Here is a 15,005-nt window from a genome sequence, read left to right as displayed (position 1 = left end):
TAAGATTTCTGGATCAAGGTTGGGTCGTTTCAGTGGGGGTTTAATAACGGCGGACTTAAAAGCTGCTGGAACTACACCTGAGGAGAGTGATATGTTTATAATATTTAGAACTGAAGGTCCAAGGACGCCAAAAAGACTTTTAATAAGTGAACCTGGGAGCGGGTCAAACTGGCAAGTTGTCGGTTTGGCCGCATTCACCACCTGTTTGAGATCATCAAGTGACAGTTCACTAAAACCGGACAATTTCCCAGGACAGCCACCCTGTCGTGCATCTGTAGATTTCAGCCCTTTAATATGTGTGGTATTAATAATTTCTTTAGCAATTTCTTCCTGTATGCATTGAATCTTCTTAGTAAAGAAGACCATTAAGTCATGAGCAGAGTGCGTCGAACTATCTGCAATAGTCTGTTGCCTTGTAAGCGATGCTACAGTATCAAAAAGGGCTTTGGGGTTGTTCTTTTGAGACGCAATCACCTTCGAAAGGTAGGCCGATTTTGCAGAGGCAAGGGCCGCTTTATACTTTAACAAGCTGTCACACCATGTTTGATGGAAAACCTCAAGCTTGGTAGCGCGCCATTTTCTTTCAAATTTCCTGCATTCTTGTTTAAGGGTTCTAGTTTCATCAGTAAACCAAAGCGTGCATCTTTTAGGACGTGATTTTAGCTTTATGGGTGCTATTGAATCCAGGACACTAGTCAGGGTGGTATTGAACTCATTCATGAGTGAGTCAATCGAGCCATTGTATGAAGGAAAGGACGCAACTGCTCTAGGAAGGAGTTCAAAGAGCTCAGAAACTGTGCCAGTGCTTATATTGCGTCCGCTAAATCCTTCAGCTTTTTTAACACTACATTTAGCTAGCACCTCAAATGTAACTAAATAATGATCCGAGATAACGGTAGTACACGGTAACACCATAATGTTTGAGGTTAAAACTCCTCGAGTCAGAAGGGGAGGTTAGGAAGGTTAAACTCTTGGGATTAGAGTAATGACAACACTTTCTTAATTTCTAGTGTATTTTTGGCTGAAAACAGGACAGTAAAGTAAGAATTTAATTGTGCAGGGAAACGTGGTTCTTTACTGTGCATATGACAGTAAACACTTTGAATTGAATTGAATAGAAAGATAGACTCACCAGAGAAACATCGATATCAGTCTGAAACAAGATGCTGGGAAAATATAAATCCGGGGTAGCTCACCAAAGTCGTCTTGCAGCCATCACGTTCAATAATAATACGCCACCATGGTCCTCTTGCATCCGTGAGTGTAGTAAATCCAACAGTGTAAAATAGTTACACACTCCAAAACACGCAATAATGCCGACAAATAAAAGAAAAATTCCACCGAGAAGCATCTCTGCATCGATAGACGTTCCTTGTTGCTAGCTGTCTGTTTAGCCCCATAACTCCTGTTTACAAATACAGACTAGTAAAAGATGTTTTCTCTCTGCCGTAGAGTAACCTAACGTGTGATTCACATTCATCTTTTCCAGCCAATTGCAGGCCTTGTTTTGCCCCACTTTAGCCTATGCGAGCCTCTAAATGCTAAAAAGGATCTGCCTTCTTCACCTCCGAATAATTTTAGCCAATAGTGACTGATTCTAATAATGATTGACACATTGGTTAGGAAATGAAACGCCGGTACATATTTTCCAGCACACACCGCAGACTACTTCGCCTACGGTGGAAAATCTAGGCGGCGGCTGCTTGCCTTAGTTGCGAGACCTTTCGTCTTGATATTGATCCATATATAAGGCGCACTGTATTATAAGGCGCATGGTCAGCTTTTGAAAAAAAAAAAAAAAAAAAAGGCTTCTAGGTGCGCCTTATAGTCGTGAAAATACAGTATCATTTTTGCACCAAAAAAGTCAGAAAATAGAATATTAATAAAAAAAATCCAGAAACATGTTCTTTTCACTAAATTTCTGTAAACCAATTAAATGTCAAATACATGGTAACAACATCTGCCCAGCTCCTCACAGAGTCTCATGGCTTTAGTAATGAATTAAGTATGTTAAATGATCACAAGATGACCAAAGTGGCTTATTTAAGTTGGTCCGGAAAAACAGGGAGAATCTCAAATTGGTAAATTTGGTTATTAACATGCAGAATAGACTTGAGATAAGCAATATCGGAGCAATCCAAGTCAATGCCTAAGTGGGTTGGATCCCTTAAGCACTAGGGTCGCCGGGGCACCATTTCCTGCGGTGTGTCTTGGGCAAGCACAGACTGGTGGTGCCCAGTACCGACAGAACACTCTCATAAATATTTATATCGAAATGAAGATGAAAGTTATTTTAGTCATTCAAGCCAAGGGGGATACTTTATGAAAAGATGGGGTGTGTCATTAAAACCTTGAAAATTTGATCTTTTCATGTAAGGGCAGCACGGCGGCACAGTGGTTAGCGCGTGTGCGGCACAGTTCTGAGGTCATGAGATCGAACCTCCTGAGTGGAGTTTGCATGTTCTCCCCGTGCTTGCCTGGGTTTCCTCCGGGCAGTCAGGTTTCCTCCCACTTCCCAAATTGTCCCTAGGTGTGAATGAGCGAGTGTATTGTCCGTCTCTTTGTGCCCTGCGACTAGCTGGCAACCGGTTCAGGGTGTCCCCTGCCCACTGCCTGAAGATAGCTGGGATGGGCTCCAGCACCCCCGCGACCCTACTGAGGATAAACGGTGCAGATAATGGATGGAGGTTCTTGTAAACAATGCCAAACAGAGTTCAAAGATTCCTTGGTCTTTATTTTTCCGTCTCCTCAATCTGCTTTAATATTATTTTTATTACAGTTGATCGGGGCATGTTCAAAGAAATGGGCTGGGGGAGTGCTGGAGTGACATCATGTTTGCCCCCGCAGTTTTTATTGTCACTGTAGGATGAAAATGGTGGAAGTAAGGCCTGCTTCTAGTTAAGTCCAAACACCAAATTCAAACCCCAACAAAGATGAAAGAAGTTGTTTCGAGAGCATCTAAGATATGCACGTACTTGCACGCGCGTCATGAACATGCCAAGGCTGCTATCATGACTTTAAGCTAGGAGATGGCGACATAGAGTAACGCGGTTTCAAAGTCCATACGGCTCTCTTAAGCAGTTGACATCACAGACGCTCTCAAATGCCTGAGCTCAGGCATGCCGAAAGTCTGGCCCGGGGGCCGTCAGTAATGTTAACCGCAGTGTTTAATAAAATCGTACAAATAAGAAAGTCACCATTTCACTAGATGACAGTGGTCCTTGGCTTTTTGTGAGAATCTTAGCACACCCCATTTCCTACATGGTGACTGTAAATAAAAAAAGGAAAATTGACTATGAGGGGCGCCTCTTCCAGTACAGGCGGAAATGGGAGTATTTTTTCAATGAAATCTGAAACAACTGCATCTGCCTAAATTGCCAAGAGAATGTAGCCGTTTTAAAAGAATAGACTATCAAGAGGCACTGCCAGACCAAACCACGAAACTAACGCTGTGAAAAGGTGAAGCCACTGGAAGCTGTTTGAATAGCACAGCAGCGCTTTTACAAGACCCTGCAAGTCAAATGAAAATGCAATTATCTTATTTTTTAGTATTTTTTTACTCTGATTTTTGGCTGTCATCAGCCTGAACTGAGCACATTTTAACGTTAGCGATTAGTTGTTAGCAAGTACTGTCTAGTCTTGCTTTAGGGCAGTGGTGACAAAAATGCGGGCTGCTGGCTGGATGAGGCCCACCAACAGATTTAATCCAGCCCACGAGACAACAATGAAACACAAGAGAAAAACGAGCAACAGTTTATAAATATGTCGATATGTCACCAGGCTTTTGCGCCACTCAAAACAACTATAGCTGGATTTCTATCTTTTTTTGCTCTTTCTCTGTCTCTCCCTTTTATCATTATTATTTTTTTCACCCTCTGTTTGTCTCTCTCACTTTCTCACCCTTCTCTCATTTTCTCATTCTTTCTCTCCCTCCCGTTCTCTCTCCCCATTATTCCTCTTTCCCTCTTCATCCCTTTGTCTCATTCTTTTGTTTTTTTCTTTGTGTCCCTATCTATATTTCTCCTTTTATTTCTCTTTAAATGACTAGTTCAGCCCACGCAAGTGTTATTTCTACCATGTGGCCCCCAGTGCTCAAATTACTTGCGAGCGGCGACAAGCACATTAGCAACTAGCATTAGCAGCTTTTTTCATTTTCAATGTAGTCCAAAATTTTGGCCCCCTTCAAAGTATCATTAGCCAGGTGGTAAATCACGAATATTGAAAGGATTTGCTGTATTATGTGACACCTCCAAGTGGTATAAATAAAATTAACACAACACTATCATTTCATTACGAGTTGCTGAATGGTGGAGTGAAACCGAAAACGGGCGTCAAAAAGCACAAGGAAGAATACAAACTATGAAGGCTCAAAATGACCAAAACACAAAAGTTTGCTTGTCATTTTTTGCCCAGTCGTTTGGAGGTTTTTGGGTACCCGAAGCAGCAAGATAGCAGACAATCATGTCATTTCCCATCAGGCAAAGTTTGTGTTTATATGATGGTTCATTTTCTTATTATTTATATCAATATTTTTAGTGAAGGTTTTTATTACCACTAGGAGGTGCTAAATAACATACACTATCCCTTGAAAGTTTTTTGACAAGTTTTGAAGTCATTAATTCTTCAGTGGATTAAATGCATTGCGCGTTTTCAAAGTGATTTCTTCCTTGTTTTAGCACGACAGTAACTGCAGTAAATGTCAAAAGCCATCAACTATTTTCCACAAGTTGTAACTATATTATTTTATTTTGAAATGTTGAAAAATGAGGCAGACGGCTGAATTATTTACAGTATAAATTAAAACATCAACCATGACGGGAATACTGACAAAGAAATTAAATAACATCATCCAAAGCACCTTTGGAGTCCCCCAAAAAGAACAAAAACATTAAAAAAAAAACACAGTCAAACGTCGAAGTTGGCGATCACAAGTGTTATTTGTGACGTTTGTGAACTGGTACCCGAGGCACACTGGCTACTACCGCTTCCAGTCAACTACGAACTGGAAACGAACACATAATAGTGTCCACACTGGAGAATTTAGCTTTGTAGTCGCTGTTCCTTCATAGACCTGTTTCACGCTGCCCTCCCAAAGATTTGGAGAAACCGACTCACTGTTCATTCGCTAGGGTCGCTGCAGGGTTGCTCATTTGGAGCAATGGTCGGCAACCACTGGGTTGTTTGGTCCCGAGTCACACAGAAGAAATAAGTTATCCCTGATTTTTATTTATAGCAGGTGTATTTTTGTATACACACTTCTTTTAACCTAAATTAACTTCAAAGTTGTGAGGTTTCACGATGGTAAATGGCGGCAGCAGTAGCTCAGGGGGTGGAGCGGTCGAAAGGGGTCCCAGGTTCAATTCCTGGTTTCTTCAAGTTAAATGTCAGAGAGTCCTTGGGCCAAACACTAAACCCCAAATAAGCCTTGCAGAGTGTGAATGGGTAAAAGTGTGAAGTGTATTATAAAGTGCTCTGAAGTTCCTCGGGTGACTGGTAAAGCACCAAATGAATGCAGTCCATTTACCATGATTGGGGATCACAATTTGCTCAACATTAGGAGGCAACGAGAATCGAACCCGAACTGCGGCAATGCGAGCCCCTTATTGACATACGTAGTAAAAGGAATAAGATTTGGTCTGCCGGTTGCACGTTGTCTCACCCTTATCTTGAATGTGGTTGGTCAATCCTGAAACAATGTTGAACAATGAGGCACCTAAATGTAATGTTCCATTACAACATCGTACAATGTTGCACCATAATAGTGTAATACTACATTGCAACGTTGTACAATATGAAACCGTAATTACAACATTTTACAACGTAGAACCGTAACAGGGCATTTTAGGCATGAGTTCAGCCAAAACAACGCTGCACAACGATTGACCAATCACGTGCGCAGGGTTCTTCCCACAGCTTAAGGCAGGTTGAATTCAAGGGTTGATAATTTAAAAAACTAAAAAAAGAAGTCCACGAGAGAGAACCCCAACCCAAACCTGTACATAAAAATCCGGGTTGGGCTCGGGTTTAAGATCTTACCTGTAGGTTGCGCTAAACTCCCTAAAATAGAAGTGGGCAACCCTGTGTTTGCGTTTTGCACGTCCTGCATGTTTTACACGGGTGGAATAATTATCAGTTCGTTAGCAAGCTGGTGATCCTGGTGATTAGAATCACCAGAGTTGAACAAGAAGATCCACTAAAAACATGAAGGACGTGCGGTCCCCTGCGACCAAGTTGCCCACCTCTGCCCTTAACCACCCAACAGCGTTCTGCTTCTGAGCGGGCAGGCAGCGTGAAAGAGGCTAGTGGTTGCGAGGGTTGAAGAAACCCACGCTAGTCGGCGACTCCTTGACTGTGACTGTGATGAAGTTGGCAGTGACGTCGGTGACAAACACATGTTCCAGGAGGTTCACCGCAGGCCGCCAGTCCGTCTCGGTATCCGAATCGGTGCAGCCGTCGCCCAGACTCGGCCGGCCTTCCCCGAGGTACCGGGTGGCGTCGCGCTCCCATTCACCGCTGCTGCTGTCGTCCGAGTCGCCGGTGCTGAGTTCAGTGACGCCCACTTTGCGTTCACCCCCTTCCTTCCTACCCTTCTCAGCAGCGGAGAGGACAGGTCGCTGCCCGGAGGGAGTGACCCAAGAGTCTCTGATGACTACTAAGCTACCGCTCCGCGAGCTGGAACGCACCGCCGCGCCGCTGTTGCCCTGATTTCCGGCGGGCAGTGCCTTGGCACCACTTTGCAGATTCGTCAGATTTGAAGGCCGCTGAAAGGACCCGCCTGCTGCCGCTGCCGCTGCCACCACCTTAGGGAACGCTCGCTTGTCTTTGATCAGACTCAAATCGCCCTCCAAACGCCTCGGAGACGTGGAGAGACGCAACTTCGGCCCTGGGCCGCCCCCGGAGGCTGCTCTCACAGACGGTAGAGTTCCTTTATGGGTGTTGTCACGGCCGCTGGAATGCGGCATCTTCCTTTCGCCGGTATTGTCGAGGGTCGGCGACAAGGCGGATGTAGGATGGTTCAAAACGCAGCTCCCCTTGGATGTCGCAGACGCCTGCAGGCATTGAAATGGATCAGGGCTTAAAAAGGTTGGAAGGGTGTGGGGTAGAGGTAAGATCTTAAAGCCTAAAATGCCAATCATTACGTTCGGGTTAGGGACAGGCTTTTCTTTCGCTAAATTTGTTTTTGTTTTTAATGCAACCATCCATCTTTTACTTTGTTTATTTTTCTTTATGGAGTATATGCGACGGATTCCGTCCCTCACTTGCCATTCCTCGCTCTTCTGCACGGTACTTCTTTCGAGTCCTCACAAATATAAAAATTCGGGTTTGATTAATCAAGTTAATTCGTCGGGCTCGGGTTATGCTTGGCTTAAATACCTGCAGGGTCGGGTCAGATTGGATTTTTTAGGCCCGATCTTATCCCTATGTGGAGGAAATATCGTATTAGTGTACTGTATTTCTTATCCATTCTCCAACATTCTTTTCTAGTACTGTGTATAAAATAGCAAGATAATGAAATCAAATCTAATAGACGTTAGACACAAATAGAGCCGCCCTGCCCGTGCGAACTACACAGATTTTAATTAGAACGTACCACCTCAAACACCCGATTCACTCTGGCAAATCTCACAATATCACCCTCACCACCTCAAAACATTTTCTCCTCAAATTAATGGAATTCACTCTTTTGATTTCCAAAAAGTGAATTTCTCCTAAATGAGAGAAATTTTTATGACTGTACCTGTGAGAAAGTGGAGCTGTGCGCAGCGGCCTGGTGTTCCCGTGCAGTTCGGCTGAGTCCAGTATAAGTGAAGCTCGCCGGCTGCAACGGCTTCTTTATCCCCAGCTGAGGCTCTACCCTGGAAAAGTAAAACAAAATTTATTTTTTTTTTTTTACTACAGACATGCCAACATTTTGAAGTGGTACATTTTATCGCAAACTCTGTTTTCATAGGCATATAACAATCAGTCTAAAAATGTAAAAAATAAAAACCACACGTGCTTGTTTAAAGCAGTTTAAGGGGATCGGCTTCCATGTGATTATATACATTAATTTGCAACTAGATACAGTGCTTAGCGATTTTCAGGACAAACAAGGAGAAAACCAATCAGCGAGGCATCCAAGATCACATTGGATGATCGACAGGCATACACATCTGAGGTGGGACAACCTGTGCATAACACAAATATCAGTTGTATTCTGCATAAATCTGCCTTTTATGGAAGAGTGGAAGAAGAAAGTCCTTTCTGAAATAATATCATAAGTAGGCATATTTTGGCGTTTGCAAGAAGCCTCGTGGGAGACACAAATAATGCCAGATGCCAGATGCTCTGGTCAGATGAGACTAAAATTTAACTTTTTAGGCTGAGTGCATTACGTTTGGCAAGAGTATCACTGCATATCACCACGAAAACACCATCCCCACTGTCAAACATTGTGGTGACAGCATCATGCTCTTGGGTTACTTTTCTTCAGCAGGCACCTGGAAGATCATAGTTGATGGTAAGATGGATAGAGCCAAATACAGGGCAACTCTGGCCAAAAATCTGTTGAAGTCTACAAGAGAGCCTAGAATTGTATTGACTTTTTTATTCAAGTTTGAATCCTGAAATATGGCAATATGTCAAAAAGTTCTTAGTTAACTGTAACTAATTACTATATTTCGCACCACACTGGACATCAAGCATATCAAATGCCATTGCATACTTTCCATACTTGCGTAGAAACCCAGGCAACAACTGATGCTGATGGCTCAAGGCAGAGGGCAATGGGGGCGTTCTGCTCCTGGTGTGTCTCAAAGCGCTGCCATCATCGTGGAGCACTTTGCGACCCCTCTTCTTGCGGTGGTGCTCGGCTTTGGCAGGAAGGATCTGGGGTCTTTTCCGGGGGACGGGCATCAGACGGGGGGACCCTCCCTTGGGCTTTTCGCATTCGGCATCCGCTTTTTCGTTTTCCTCGGAAGACGACGCTGCAGACGATGACACGTCAGAGAACGAAGACGAGGACGAGCGGCTGTCTTTTGCCGTAGGGGGAGAGGGAAGCTGAAGCCAAGGACAGGACGAAAATCGAATTTTGATAAATGTCACAAAAAGAATACAGAGAGCCACTTCTGTTATTGCGGGTTCACCGATTTTCAATTGAATTGTCTTTGTTATTGACATTAACGTATCGTGCACGGTGTTCTCAGCATACAGCACACACCAAATGCTAACACAGGGGCTGGTTGTATGTGTGTAAGTGAAGGGTGGGCGTGAGTGTGTGTGCGTACTGCGATAAGCTGGTGTCTGCTGTCAGTCAAACAGCTGGGGGTGGGCAGGCGCACAAGTCAATGTGTCCAATAACAACAAATTGCGAAGTACGACTACAGCTGAGCTAATATTTGAGTAGCTCATTACATTGAAAATAAATTCTTTAATTAAATAAATAGTGCAAATCACCAGCGGGTGCTCCGTGGATTGTTATTGGGCCCAGAAAGCAACTGAGGCTGCAGGTCTGGCCTACTGCTACAGCTAGGCTTACAACTCTCTGAGCCACCCCTTTGGACTCTGTATTGGACCAACACCAGATCCATTACCCATTACACAGATGACCTGGAGCTACAACTCGTAGAAAACTGCTTTATTTTGGACGGTTGGATTTTAAACATCGCGGTGACCTGGCTGAAGTCAAGGATACCCAATGCTAGCGTGCAGCTAACCAGCCACTCCCTAAATCCCTTCCTAACACTGAAAGGAGAAAGACCACCCATTTAACTGCAATCCTGTGTTGTTTTTATTTGTAGATATATAGTTGTTATTTTGTTACGGTAGAATACTCTCAGTCAGTGAGGATTTCATTTTGAGGTAAGTTTGACCCTTGGGAGCTCTTGATGAAGGTGTGATGCTACTCCACAAATTTGCAACTTTCGTGAGGGGTTCTGGTCCCCATTTACCGCAATAATCGAGGGATTACGGTAAACTCCAGACTACAGACTGTGTTTTAATTAAAAGCCGCATGCTCAAATTTAAGAACGGAATTCTATTTTTTTTCATTAAAAAGCCTTACTGAAATTTAAGATGCGGGCTTGTTATCGTTCCTTGAGGATTACAGGCAACTTTAGCGACCTGACAATGATTTCAAGATGCGTAAAGAGAAGTGTAGCATTATTGATCGATAACTTAACTTGCTATTCAATTTGGATGTTCCGTATTCTCCTGATATGTATTATATGAATAATATTGGCAAAAACATGGGTCTCATTTCTCTCGAAAGGTGTCATAAATGTTTCCATAAGTCAGCGTAGTGCTTTGTAGTTAGAGCGCATGAGTTACAGAAAGGAGCAGCTCACCATTTTCCTCATTGCCGCCACAAAACGAATAAACCGTATCGTACTTAAAGCCAGAGTGTTTAAAATGTTGCAAAAAATTAGAAGCTCGAAGTCCGGAATTCATCGTAAACACAAAAAAATAACATCCATTTTATACAGCAAGTCACTTTCTAAAAAATATTCCCCTACCATTTCAACCAAGGATAGTAAACATCAGCTAAACTCAAATTAAATCATAAAATAGAATCTAAACATATACAGTATAACCTAATCTACATCTGTCTTTGTTTTATTTTTATTTGAAAAAGAAAAGAAAATAAGCATCTAACAAAGTTTGATTAAAATAGCCAAATGAATAAACAATCAAAAAAGTAAACAAGCTATACAGTCAATGAAAATGGCATATTTCAAGTGATTAAAAAAAAAATCCCTACTTTAGATCTGAAAGCAAACAAAAATTACCGGAAACTTGCGTGGCCGTCCTCTCGGCCTCTTTCCTTTCTTGAGGTACAATAGTTCTTTCTCTTGTTCCCTGATAAAATAGAAGACTTTATTGTTATTGTTAACCTAGTGAACATTGTTTACGACAAGATTAGATGTGGCACTTCAAAATAAACAAGTAATAAAAAACTTTAAGGAAAAAAATACAAAAAAATAACATTAGGATAGATCGGATAGTGCTTGTAGTTTGTAAGAAAATCAGAACATTGATGCTCTATTTCATTGCACACGTTGTGCAAAAATAAAATACACACAAAAAAAAAGAAGTGTTTAATCGTCATGTCATTTTAGTACTCAAAAACGATCACTAACCAACCTTTTATGAAAGGCTGCCAGTAACCTTGGGTCCAAAATATTCTCCTCTGGCTCCCAACTGTTGTGCCTGAAAAACAAAAAAATACATTTATAACATACAAGTGAATTGATAAGCTGAAAGTCACATGAATTGTCATTGTCAAATAACAATATCAATTGAAAATCGAAGCATGCTGGATAAAATATACAAGTTGAGCCATACCTGTAATTTTAGAACACGTTTTCATAAAACTGTTATATTCAGGGATCAGAATGGAGATTTTCATTTTCAGCTGAAATAGCCAGCGTCCAGGAATAAACCAGGGCGGAGCAATTTACTTGTCCAAAACCATGCTTATATTTATCATTTAAGTAACATTTTTAGAAGATTAAAAGAATTTGCCCACATAACTGATTTTTTTGTAAATACTGCAAGATAAGTTCAAATGCAGTTCAGTCCCTGCAGCTTGTGCGACAATGCGGCCAATTTTTCTAACGGCCGCCAGGGTGCGCCAGAGCAATAAAGGAAAGAGTGAGACAGTCGGATTTTGAATTTGTTTGCTACGCAAGAGAAAAAGTGAAAAAGTCGGAATGCCTTTGGGGTTCAAAAACAGCGGAAATCCGCGGATCCGCGGAAAATTCTGATCCCTGTATATTTCTTATTTTACAATATTTGTTCTCAACATTACGTCCGGGTTTGGGCTGGGATTTTTTTCTTACTGACTTTGCTTTTATTTTCATCCACCAGTTGTTTTTTGTTTCTTTTTGTTTGTGGAGGATCCACGCAATGAGGGGGGTGGGGTGCTAGCGGCGGGGCTAGTCTGACAAAAATCAACTCCTCCTACAGAGTCCTCACAGATTAAATGTGAAAATCCAGGTTTGCTTCGGACTCAGTCCCTCAAATAGAGTTAATTGGTCGGGATGCTTTAATATCCACAGGCCTGGGTCAGGTCAGGCTGGATGTTTTTGCGCCAATCTTATCTCTAGCAGGGACTATTTACTTTATTTTACAGTTAATCATAAACCATGCCAGATGATTTTTTTTTTTTTTTAAAGAAAGAAAAACAAAAACAAATGTAAATTGGGTTATTCAGTAATCCCTCGTTTTTCACGCGGGTTGCGATCCGAAGTTGCGGCTGTCAAAATCGTCACATTTGTTGAGGCAAGTTCAGTGTTCAATATTTCAGTATTGACACAATATCCGTGATCTGCAATACTATAGATTTGAAATACATTAAATATTTTACGTTACAGAGTGCTAAGTGGACCCCACTTGAACACGTCCCTTTGCAATACTACAAATAAAGCCAGAAATTCACATTCACACCAAGCCGAAACACATCATGCACATTTAGGAAAAAAGATACAAAAACGGTTGGAGCTTGAAAAGTAAAGTAAGGATCAAATTCAACTGCCCACAGAACTTTCACAGAATACAATTATGTTCTTTCATAACAATACATGATACAAATACATAAAAAAGCCAATCCATTTTTTTAAGTTTGTATTTACCTGCACAAGTTGCGTTTCAGTGTCAATTTGTTTATAAAGGAACCATTTTATAAGAAACACAGAATATACAAAAAATATATTTACTTAGATGAAAATTCTAAGAATAATAGAAAAGCAGTAAATTTGATCATTGGTAGAGAAAACCTCAATGCAATAGAGCTAATTCAGAAGTGTTTTAGGGCATGAAATTTAATTTCTTGATAAGTAGAATTTATATAAGGAAAGCATTTGAAGAAAAATCTAGCTGACCATGATATCTGGTACCCCCCAAAAGGAGCAGGGCTCTGTAAAGGGAGGTGTGTGCGATCTCCTGGAAGGGGGATTACCTCATGTGCGGTCCCTTCAAGGTTTCTTCAATTTTCTCATGTTGAGGTTTTTGAGTTTTTCCTTGCCCTCATGTAGGGGATAGTTTAATAACAGTCTGTGGTTTGCAATAATCTGTGGTCTGTGCAACCCTTTGAGACTCTGTGATTAAGGGCGTCACAAATAAACATGAATTGACTTAACATGACTTTTTTCTTTTAAGTAGCCAGATGCAATAGCCTCCCCACTACTTTAGGGGGCAGTAGCATACTTATTGGGTAAGTGTGGGTTTGTGGTGAAGAGGTTTTGTTTACTTTGAGCATTTGTGCTCTGCAAAGAGTAGAAAGTGTTTACACAAAGTGTGGCAGACCTTCAGGTTACAATACTAAAACATTTTAAACAAGGCAGACAAGAAACGAAGATAAAGAGAAAAACGGGGGGCCTGACAGAAAGTAATTGAGAAGTACTAAACTAACGAGGCAACATCAACAAGTATGAACATATAAATTAAATAACATTAATCGGAATAATTAATACAATTAAATGCCCTCGTCCACAGCATTCTTTCAAGAATCAACTTATTCTCTTCATGACATTTACGTGTCTCACATTTACAAATACATATTGCACTGATAGACAAATTGGGTCCATCACAATTTTATCACTGACACTAAAGAGACACAGAGCGATGGATGATACGACATCTCAGATCTTTGGGGGAAATTTAGAAAGTAAACAATGAAACAATATTGGGTTCTTAATAAGCTCTTAATGTGAAGAGCATATCTTGTCTGCCATTTGAAAGTTTTATTTTTTACTCAATACACCAAGTGCAGTGGTTAGTACGTCCGCTTAACACGCGAAAGTCTCGAGAGGAATGGGCGCCACAGGGCTGTAGTTGCCTAAGACACACCACAGGAAATAGTGATCCTCGTGGTAAAGGGATCTATCCAACCAAGCAACCAACCTTATAGTACGTTGTTAAAACTTGAGCACTTTTTGTTGGACTACAAAAAAATACATGATCTGGTTTCTTATAATTTCTTATTATATTGTTGATTTATCATAAACAAAATGCGGTAATTGTAGTTATTTTTATTGGCATATTTGGAGTAATCCGAAAGTCTTCTAAAGTAATCAAGTTACAGTACTTTAATACTGAGGTATTCTGATGATGTTACTGATTACATTTTAATAGGTAACTAGTAGGAGTAACGGATTACATTTTTAAGGTAACCCCCCCAGCCCAGGTTATGAGTGTTTTTTTTGCCTTTTATCCTGATAGTCTTTCATCTTTTCCTATCTCTTTCAAGTATTTTTTCCTTGGAGTGACTTGACTAATCTTGTTGCATACAATGGCTCCTCTGTTGTAATCAATAACAATAAAAGACAATTAAATTCAGTTTAAAAAAGAGCAAATGTAACCGGAAGCATCAGCAGAGCAAGAAAAGAAAAATGTCAACACAGCAGCGTGAACAAGAAACTGTAACATAGCAATACGAAGAATAATGTATCGTAAAACACAAATATTTGCTCTCTTTGCACTTAAACTAAATAACGTTTCTGGGGGGGAGTGGCAGTCAAGAAATTAGCTATTATGAAAATGTGCATTAGAAAAATAAAGCACCAGACGGCCAGCAATGACAACATTTGGGTACGTGCGCGTGTGTGTTCGTCTGTCATGTGCTTAGACAGCCGAATCCCAAATAAAGATTGACATTTTTTATCTTTGTCTTTTGTCATATTGTCTCTTCGCTTGTTAGCCCGCACGCGCGTGATGTGTGTCGTCTACCTGTGTTAGCATCAGCGGCTAATTGAGACAGGCTAGCGACTTACTTGGACGACCACCCTCTCCACTTGACAAGATACTCGTATTTGCCCTGTAAAAACACAAAAAGGTATTTCACAGTAGGTACCGGGAAGCCACAGATTATCCCCGGACACTTGCTCACCTTTCTCGGTCGCTTGCTGAGGATACATTCGGCGTCAAATACCTGGCCCACTGTGACCCCCTCCATTGCTCGCAAAAGCATCAAGACGGCCGCGCCTTCTTGGCTCCGCGCGGATTCCGTAGGAGCTGCTCGCGTTATA

General features: G+C 41.4%; 1 protein-coding gene across 2 annotated transcripts; it reads right to left on the bottom strand.

Annotated features, from left to right (window-relative positions):
- Positions 1-6,009: 6,009 nt before the first annotated feature.
- LOC148347031 (chromobox protein homolog 2-like) lies at positions 6,010-15,005 on the bottom strand. Of its 2 annotated transcripts, none has more exons than XM_088324105.1 (7): positions 14,867-15,005; positions 14,751-14,794; positions 11,122-11,187; positions 10,767-10,836; positions 8,705-9,039; positions 7,739-7,856; positions 6,010-7,049 (listed from the first exon to the last, which is right to left on the bottom strand). In XM_088324105.1, the coding sequence occupies exons 1-7, from the start codon at positions 14,945-14,947 to the stop codon at positions 6,300-6,302; spliced, it is 1,464 nt and encodes a 487-aa protein (XP_088180231.1). In that variant the 5' UTR covers positions 14,948-15,005; the 3' UTR covers positions 6,010-6,299. The 2 variants fall into 2 exon arrangements, with proteins under 2 accessions (XP_088180231.1, XP_088180232.1); XM_088324106.1 differs by having other exon boundaries at positions 8,714-9,039.

This window comes from Urocampus carinirostris, chromosome 19, assembly GCF_059441175.1.
Source record: "Urocampus carinirostris isolate Australia breed hairy pipefish chromosome 19, RoL_Ucar_1.0, whole genome shotgun sequence".
In the NCBI taxonomy this organism is placed as follows: domain Eukaryota; kingdom Metazoa; phylum Chordata; class Actinopteri; order Syngnathiformes; family Syngnathidae; genus Urocampus; species Urocampus carinirostris.
The sequence above is the reverse complement of the archived record's forward strand: the minus strand, read 5'-3'. Positions and strand labels throughout refer to the sequence as shown.

Excerpts from the sequence above, each read along its gene's own strand:
- LOC148347031 (XM_088324105.1), bottom strand. The coding sequence starts at position 14,947 with ATGCTTTTGCGAGCAATGGAGGGGGTCACAGTGGGCCAGGTATTTGAC. Across the intron at positions 10,837-11,121 it reads CTGGCAGCCTTTCATAAAAG|GGAACAAGAGAAAGAACTAT; the intron begins GTTGGTTAGTGA and ends CTATTTTATCAG. Across the intron at positions 7,050-7,738 it reads ACAGCTCCACTTTCTCACAG|GCGTCTGCGACATCCAAGGG; the intron begins GTACAGTCATAA and ends CAATGCCTGCAG.